General features: G+C 39.5%; 1 protein-coding gene and 1 long non-coding RNA gene across 3 annotated transcripts; both read right to left on the bottom strand.

The window, feature by feature from the left end:
• Positions 1-394: 394 nt before the first annotated feature.
• Positions 395-4,147, bottom strand: LOC141758316 (uncharacterized). Of its 2 annotated transcripts, none has more exons than XM_074619569.1 (4): positions 3,920-4,147; positions 2,489-2,857; positions 1,338-1,466; positions 395-1,220 (listed from the first exon to the last, which is right to left on the bottom strand). In XM_074619569.1, the coding sequence occupies exons 1-4, from the start codon at positions 3,993-3,995 to the stop codon at positions 1,081-1,083; spliced, it is 714 nt and encodes a 237-aa protein (XP_074475670.1). In that variant the 5' UTR covers positions 3,996-4,147; the 3' UTR covers positions 395-1,080. The 2 variants fall into 2 exon arrangements, with proteins under 2 accessions (XP_074475670.1, XP_074475669.1); XM_074619568.1 differs by having other exon boundaries at positions 395-1,242; positions 1,342-1,466.
• A 1,520-nt stretch (positions 4,148-5,667) lies between these two features.
• On the bottom strand, positions 5,668-9,064 carry LOC141758073 (uncharacterized). The gene is made up of 4 exons (XR_012591814.1): positions 8,904-9,064; positions 7,236-7,331; positions 6,833-7,132; positions 5,668-6,666 (listed from the first exon to the last, which is right to left on the bottom strand). It is a non-coding gene; the product is annotated as an uncharacterized LOC141758073 (long non-coding RNA).

Genomic DNA, 9,064 nt, shown 5'->3' with positions numbered 1-9,064 from the left:
ATTTTTTATATATATATGTAACACTTTTATTATTATTATCGATATTATTATTATTATTATTATTTATTATTATTTAGACATTTCAAATTTATTCCAATTGTTTAACTAACTACGATATTATTATCATCATATTATAGATATAGTACCAAATATGTATCTTCCTATGTTTGTGTGTGAATTTATTTGCCATGTGATAATCCAGCCTATTTTACAACAACTGCATTGTATCCTACCGTTGAAAGTAAATTGTCTCCCAAAGATAGAAATCAGAGCATCAAGACATGAATCCTGAATGATGCAATACTAAGAAATATAATGTAAATGTCATTTTGAGGTTGATTTTCTTTTCATCCGGATGTTGTGCATTTTAAGAATCTTCAAAGGTACAGCAAAATTGGAAAAAGTTCAGATTTAATCATGTACATATCAATTCAGACAGAAAACTGTGGGTCACATTTGTTTCAAAGTTGACACTATTTATACGATACGATACGATACGATACAACTTTATTGTCAGTTTGCACTGAAATTCATTTTGCATCCATAGGCAGCTCAGTTTGAGAAAAAGTACACATACAATAGACATACTGTTACCATAGACAGACAGACAAGTAAGACCCATCAGACAAAAAAAACAAACCACATCACAATTATACATACATAACCCATTACAAAATGACAATCTGTACTATTTATGAGACACAAAGGAAACACCTAGAATAAACATGCTGCATATGTCAACAGATCAAGCCCATACAGAATAACAAAAATGCTTGCTCTGCAGTTTTTCTTCACCAACACTGTTCACACGCCTCGCACCTGTACACCTCGCATCAGCCAGGATGTGGTAGCTCGATCACTTTTCTGCAAACAAAACACAAATTTGTTTAGAAAAGGAAATGGAAAGCGGAGCGAGGCGTCATACACCTTTCCTGGGTTGAGCACGAAGGCGAGCCGCTGACTCAAAATATATCTCAATCATCTGTTGCAAACCCTTTGTGCGATACATTTACTGTATAGTTCACAATAGCTGCTCCAATTAATCATCTCTTATCATCATCAACGCATTGATTCTTATAATTACAGAATGCCCCTGAAATCCAAGGGATTTGTAGATGTGATTAAGTAGGGGTAATGTTGATCTCCATGCTGAGGACAGACATGCTGAGGCCTGTTAGGTCTGGGTGGTTTCACAGCTCTGGGTGGTTTCACAGCTCTGGCTGGTCGGAAGTTCTTTTTAAACTGTAGAAACACAAAGAAAACATATTGATTGGAACACCGTGGCCTTGCCTTTGCATGATTATGAGAGCAGATCCATCTGCTTACAGTAGTAGTACTTACTCGTCTGCCTCTCACAATCAGTGCCCCGATGAGGAGGAGCAATGTGACAGTGAATGCTGTGACGCTCAAGGCAATCAGGATGAGATCCAAAATGCGGTCCCTGCAGTGTTCCTGGGGATCTCTCTCTGTGAGGAAGAAGACAGTTAATATAAGGACAAAAAGCTTTGTTAAAGCTGCAGTCGGTAACTTTGAGCAAATGTGATAAAGGTATTTTTATAAAACGGTCGTAATATCCTGACGGTAGTGCATGAGATAGGTAATCTTTGAAAAAAATCGTGCAAAATTATGTTTTCAATTGACAAACATCATATGTGTGATTCATGGCGCAAATCAAACGGGATCAAAAAAATATTGGTCTCGCTCCGTTGACTCCCGTACATGTTTTTTTTCCCCCATATAAGGTCCCATGAGGTCCACCAGAAAGGGGAGGGACTTCGCCTCTCTATGGCATTTGCAAGATTTCACTGCGCCCAAGGGAAAACAACCAATCAGAGCTTAGCAGTCTCTACAGCAGCTGTCAATCACTGCTCGCAAAACTCACAAACTCTGATCAAACGGTCAAACTAGGCAGCGCTGATCAAATATGAATCAATATTCTGTTACTGTAATGCCCATTTCTCTCCTTAAATGTTTTCAGAAACATCTTGTAGTGCACTGTTTAGCTGCAAAATTAGAAAGTTTGTTCCGGCCGGTGGGCAGTGCTTGGTTTTGGCTCGACTGTTTTCAACATGGCGGATGGGTCACAAACTTTCTCATTTTACAGCTAAACAGTACACTACAAGATGTTTCTGAAAACATTTGAGAGAAATTGATCAGCGCTGCCTAGTTTGACTGTTTGATCGGAGTTTGTGAGTTTCGCGAGCAGTGATTGACAGCTGCTGTAGAGACTGCTCGGCTCGGATTGGTTGTTTTCCCTCGGGCACGTTGAGGTCTTGCAAATGCCATTAGGAGCACTAGGAAGAAGCAAAGGAACATGATTTTTTCACAGATTATCTGTCTCATGCACTACTGTGAGGGTATAGTGACAGCTTTATAAAAATACCATTTTATCAGATTTGCTCAAAATTACCAACTGCGGCTTTAAAGCCTTTATTTTTTTATATGAATGTGCAGTGTGTGCATGTTTGAACTCAAATGTTCTTTTCACCTCTGACAATAATAATGGTGCCAATGCTGGCCAGGGTTTCACACGACGTTGTCTCTGAATTGAAGTATTTCCAGCTGCAGTAATACACATCTGTGTCCTCCAGCCCCAGCAGAGACAGCTGCAAGGTGACCCCATAGCCCTCCCCAATCTGCTGGTCCGAAGCTACGTGAATTCGGCCTTCGAATTCTGGAGTTGGAGTATTCTTGGTCACTAGTCCTTTGTCCAAGGCCAGGTACACAATGTCCCTTTGAAAACCGTGAAATCGCCGGTGTAGGTGCAAGCTAATGGGGTCAGACTGCGACGTGGAGCATGTGATCTCAGCTGATGAGTTGACTCTCATTAGAGAGATGGACAGGGGATCTTGAGAAACTGTCAGGGAGAGATGGATTGTTACTGACTGCCTCACCTCAAGCCTCCATTTGCTGTATGGAGGTAACAAGCAGGTCATAATAACAGGGGAAACTTAATAGAATGATCAATTCAAACACCAAAGGGAACTCATAAAGAGAGCTAAAACATAGTTTCAGACAGTGGCGGAAAGTAACTATGTACATGTACAACTTTGAGGTACTTGTACTTTACTTGAGTATTTCCACGTTATGCTACTTTTATATGGAATGCCATTCAAGCCAATATTAAATAAATAAATGAATATGAAATAAATAAATATGGCTATGAAATAAATCCTGAAATAAATAAATGAAGCAATAAATATATAAATAGATGTGAAAATAAATACAGATTTATTTATTTCTGGGGACTTTTATTTCATAGCCATATTCATTTTTTTATAGACATATTTATCTATTTATTTAATATGGGCTTAAATGGCATTCCATACTATTATTCTTCTACTTCATAACATTTCAGAGGGAAATATTGTACTTTTTACTTCACTACATTTATCTGACAGTTACAGCCACTGGTTACTTTTTAGATAGATATTTTACATAAAAATAATAAGTTGATAAAATGCAACGTTTGTTAAAGATTAAACCAATGTCACATGTCAAATGGATATGAAATACTTCTTTTTTGGTATCATTACAATAATTGTTCAAGGCCCAACAAGATTTCATTATCCAATATTTCACAAAAAGCTAATATTGAAAAAAAGAAAAATATGAATTTACATAGAAGAACTTTGTTTTTTTCTTCTTTCATGAACCATTAATACTTTCACAACCCCTTAGGTTTATCTTGTGACCCACTGCAGGGGGCCAGTACTACGTACAGTAACTGTACATAAAATAGCTAAAACTAGCTTCACTATGACCAGGTACAAGAGTTAAATGCTAATATATCAGTTCAGATACGCTGCAAAGACAGGATGAGGCTGCAACAAACAGGAAAAGATGACTCAGACTCAACTTATAAACACATCCTAAACCAAAAACATGTCCATCATTTCTCTCTTTCACGCACACTCACCTGACCAGGTGCTGAGCATTACCTCAGCAGGCATGCAGAGTAATCCCAACACACAGTTCCAACAGTAGGCCTTCATCCCGCAAGCTGGGCTGCAGACAGGTGGGCTACCACAGACCAAGACGCAGCCGCCTGACTTACTGTCACATGTGGTGTAAAAAAGGAAATGTGACACTGACTCTTGTTACTTCTTGTTTATCAGCTATGCGTGTGTGTGCTGTGCTGCATAACAAGTCGCGGAAGCACTTGTTACTGAAAAAACTTGTTCCACCACCTACAAATGTAACATGTGCGGAGGCTGAGTTAACCTACACCCTTATCTACACACACAGTATATCCAGTATACCAGAATCATTCCTTTCACAGGACACAATAACACATTTACTTTGATTCCTACTGTTGTGTTTATTATCTCCGCCAGGCGTAAGCCTGTGGGGAGATCATGCGTTCGGTCACGTGTGCGTGTATCTGTCTGTCTGTCCACGGCTAATCTCGCGTACTACTGGACCCCATCAGCCTGATATTTTCTGTGCTCATTTCTTAACGTATGCTCAAGGGCCTCTCGTGGTTGCGGTGATTCACAATTTTTGAAAAACAAAACAAGCCTTACTAAGTCTGTTGCAGGCCACATTTTGCTCAAAAAACTGACATCCATTGAAAAGTTTGGTCTTATTTTGAACTGGAGCATATGCAGATTAATTTTATACCCGATATGTTATGATCCACTAAAGTTATTCAGAATACGAGATGAATAATTCTCACTCCAAACTCATCAAACATCGCCGCTTGATCAGTGCCCCTTGGCATCGGAGACCGATGCACAGGGTTCCCCTCTTGCATTACTTTTGGGCGGACCATATGCCCGTGTCAATATACGCTTGTTACATGCATAGTGTCCTTTCAAAATAAACTTCCGTTTTCACAGGAAGTTAGGTTTAAGCAACACAACCACTTAGTTAGGGTTAGGAAACAGTCGTGGTTGATGTTAACTTCACTGACTGCGACTCCCGTGACTAGCGACTGACGTGACTCATGGGCTGACGATACTAATGACTCCCGTGACTAGCGACTGACGTGACTCATGGGCTGACGATACTAATGACTCACGTGACTAGCGACTGACGTGACTCATGGGGCTGACGATACTAACGACTCACGTGACTAGCGACTGACGTGACTCATGGGGCTGACGATACTAATGACTCACATGACTAACGACTCACATGTCTAACGACTCACGTGACTAACGGGGCAGACAATACTAACCACTCACGTGACTAACGACTCACGTGATCGACTGTGGTGGCAGTTTCTGTTAAAAGAAGACACAAACCAAGGTAACAACTTGTCTTTCAAGTAAATTTAATAAAAAAGCAATTAGAAAAGCATCTGCGACTCATGGTACTGATGATACTAACGACTCACTTGACTAGCGACTCAAAGGACTCAAAGGACTCACGGGACTGACGATACTAACAACTCACGTGACTAAAAACTCATGTGAATCACGGGATTTACGATACCGACGAGTCACGTGACTATCAACTGACGTGACAAAAAAGGTCAACGTTACTTTTAGTTTCACCCGGGACACGAACACCAAAGTCTTGTGTTTGTTGTGACCCATCCACCACCAACCACCAATGGGGATGGTCTGCAGGTCTTATGGAGTACAACTACATACGGTATTTGTCCCTTTAATCCAAGGGTGCCCAAACTTTTCCCTTGGAGGGCCAAAACTGGAACTCAATGGAGGGCCACGGGCCAAAATTAAACACCTATTGTATTGTATTGTATTGTATTGTATTGTATTGTATTGTATTGTATTGTATTGTATTGTTAGGATGCAAAATGGTACCAGGATCCCAAGTTCCCTTAATTGAATATGTTTTACATAGTTAGCCCCTTAAAACCCACCTGCCGAATACAATTGGGCTCATTTATGCAATTTATGCATTTCAAGACTGTTTAGGGACCCCAGTATGCAGAAATATTAAAATACACTATTTTTAGAATAGGCAAAAATAACACATGTATACTGCATTCAAAGAACTGCATGTTTTCCCCAAAACTGCATGGGTTTATTATAAAGAGGGCATGTCTGTAAAGGGGAGACTTTTCAGCCACATATCTTGAGGTCAGAGGTCAAAGGACCCCTTTGAAAATGGCCATGACAGTTTTTCCTCGCCAAAATTTAACCCAACTTTAGAGTGTTAGCCTCCTTCCTGACAAGCTAATATGACATAATTGGTACTAATGGAGTCCTTAGGTTTTCTAGTTTCATATGATGCCACTATCTTCTAACCATAAAACCAAGCCTGGTACAGCCTCCAAAAGACAGTAAAGTCGGTTGGGTCTTTTAATAAAAAAAAAGAATTTGCTAACATCTGGCGGGCCAAATCAAACCTGATGGCGGGCCAACTTTGGCCCTGCTTTAATCAAATCAAATCATTGTATATACATGGATCAATCTGTACAAAGACCTCAAAGAATTCTGAAAAATATGGTAGTACACACACACACAGATGCTGAAACACAAATTTCTGAATTTGTCAGACAGTCAGTGGGACTTCAGTGTCCATGTCACTGTTGTCTTTTGTGTCTTTTCCTCCCCGATTTTTCGGTTTTCTTATTTTTCTGCCTCTGTCAGTATCAAACGGCCAAAACAATGAGGGTGACAAAAATGGCTGTCACATAGGCGGTTGTCATATAGGAGGCTGTCCCATAGGTGGGCAGATCAATGGGTCCACCTGGCAAGATAAAATATACTTATCTTAACATGTGGATTAAATCTAACTTGTTCTGTGTGTCTGAACAAGACTTTCAATTTATAGAAATTGATAATAAGAATAATGCACACAAACATTCATTCACATACATTTGCTGAAAGACTTTAACACAGCGGAAGTTACTCACCATTAGGGATAACTTGTACTCTGATAGATGATTTAGCCATACCACAGTCTGTATGTATTTTAACTGTGTAATTCTCCTCATGCGTGACATTTGAGATGGTCAACGACACATAAGTCACATTATCCCATTCGCAGTCGTTCAAGTCACTGTTACAAGGGTTGTTGCCACGTGTGTTATTCCAGATATAGTTTAAACCCTTACAGTTCTCTGTCGTGGAAGATTTTATAGTGCAGTTTAGTGTCACCGTATTTCCAGCTACGACTTCCACTGTTTCGTTGCAATTCAGGGACAATTTTGGATCTGAAAAAAGGGCAATAAATGATAGGATTTCTTTTTTTTTTTACTTCATAATGTATTTACAATATACAACATATTTATTTCTGGTAAAAGCAATATAAAATACCTGATGCGGCTCCACTTTGTCGAAAAGTAGCAGTGAAAAGCAGACTTAAACACAACCACAGGCAGGACATCTTGGAAGTTTCACTGCCTTCAGGAACTGGAAGAAAGAAATAAAGGATATTAAGAATGGAGGGCTTGTGTACTGTTCTGCCTCAGCCTGGTAGATCAGAACAAGGCTCACCTAATGTCATACTGTGTTAAAGATTGGGGAAACTGTCAAGTAGGTACATTTTAATCAGATAGCTAAAAGCAGTGGGTAAGGAAAAACTAGCATGACAAATTTTACAGGGGTCCTTTGACCTCTGACCTCCAGATATGTGAATGAAAATAGGTTCTATGGGTACCCACGAGTCTCCCATTTACAGACATGCCCACTTTATGATAATCACATGCAGTTTCTTGCATGCAGTGTAAAAGTGTTATTTTCACCTATTCTAAAATGGTGTATTTGAATATTTCTGCATACTGGGGTCCCTAAACAGTCTTGGAATTACATAAATTGTGTATCACTGTAAAGCTGAGACTGTTGTGGATCCAATGAGGCCAACTGTATTCATGTGTGATGATGTTAGTCCACATAGGAGCCATTTCATTGTAGTGAGACCATTTTTTAAAATTTGACCTCACTGTATAAAATGACCTGTGGTGACCTCTAGGATAATCACAGCCTCATGAAACTTTAGAGCCACAAACTAGAGACCTAGAGCATTCAGAGGATGAATGGATCAAACTAGAGACCTAGAGCATTCAGAGGATGGATGGATCAAACTAGAGACCTAGAGCATTCAGAGGATGGATGGATCAGACTAGAGACCTAGAGCATTCAGAGGATGGATGGCTTTCCTAGGTAGATTGACAATAAGGGGGTTTCTGAGCAGTTTACACAACACAAGTGCTCGACATTCAATCGCCGAAAAGATGCAATTCTTGCAGAAATCTCCAAAATGTCAAAAGTTTTTGATCCCAAATCACAGCAGGGCTTTTTCTATGGTGTTCCTCAAGGTATTGGTGTCTTAATGTGGTATTTTGGAGGTATTATTAATAATTTTTTTCTCAATTCTTGAATGGTAAAAAATGGTTAAATTTAGCACCAAATTTTTGTAACAAATGGTATCAACCCCAAAATTTGCTGCAACAATTTATGAGGCATAAGTGAGCATGGGAATGACCATCACAAACTCATATCATCATGTTCTAAGCCCTTATACACTTTCACTTTCAATTTTTTATTTCTTATTCATGACTAGAACAACGTGACACACAGTGCTGAAATGCATCTCAAATTCATCTTCAGGTTCCCAGCTTTCAGATGATGTACACCACTTCTATGTGACACATACTGTTGAATTTTTATCTACCCCTAAACATCCCCTGTCCCCCACCCTTACCCCCTCTAAAATAAACAGGTCGGAATGGGAAGGGGTTAAAGAAGATTTTGAATGGAGTACCTTTATTTGGACTTTTGCAACACATACTTTTACCAGTATAAAACACATAAATACGTGTCACACCACTAGACTCTGCATAGTAACCAATTTGGATCAATTACTCATACACTTATAAAACCATGAATGAGCTTCTGAGCTTCTGACTTAGTAACTTCTCAAGTGCAGAAAAGCAAATAAACACACACACTTTTATATACACACAGAAAAAGACAGGTACTTACCTCAAAGAGTGCTTCTCTCCGATGTGAGTATTAGGAAATGATCCTGAACAACAGCTTTCGACCCACATGCCACGCCACGCCACGCCTGCATGCCGATAGAATCCACAGTTGGTGTAAATGTGAAACTGAAGAAAGCCTGCAGAGGAAATGGTTAAAGGAAC

This window comes from Sebastes fasciatus, chromosome 20, assembly GCF_043250625.1.
Source record: "Sebastes fasciatus isolate fSebFas1 chromosome 20, fSebFas1.pri, whole genome shotgun sequence".
In the NCBI taxonomy this organism is placed as follows: domain Eukaryota; kingdom Metazoa; phylum Chordata; class Actinopteri; order Perciformes; family Sebastidae; genus Sebastes; species Sebastes fasciatus.
The sequence above is the reverse complement of the archived record's forward strand: the minus strand, read 5'-3'. Positions and strand labels throughout refer to the sequence as shown.

Coding starts and splice junctions, on each gene's coding strand:
- LOC141758316 (XM_074619568.1), bottom strand. CDS start 3,995: ATGAAGGCCTACTGTTGGAACTGTGTGTTGGGATTACTCTGCATGCCT. Junction 1,467..2,488: donor CACCATTATTATTGTCAGAG/GTGAAAAGAACA, acceptor TCTTCCTCACAG/AGAGAGATCCCCAGGAACAC. Junction 1,243..1,341: donor TGATTGTGAGAGGCAGACGA/GTAAGTACTACT, acceptor GTGTTTCTACAG/TTTAAAAAGAACTTCCGACC.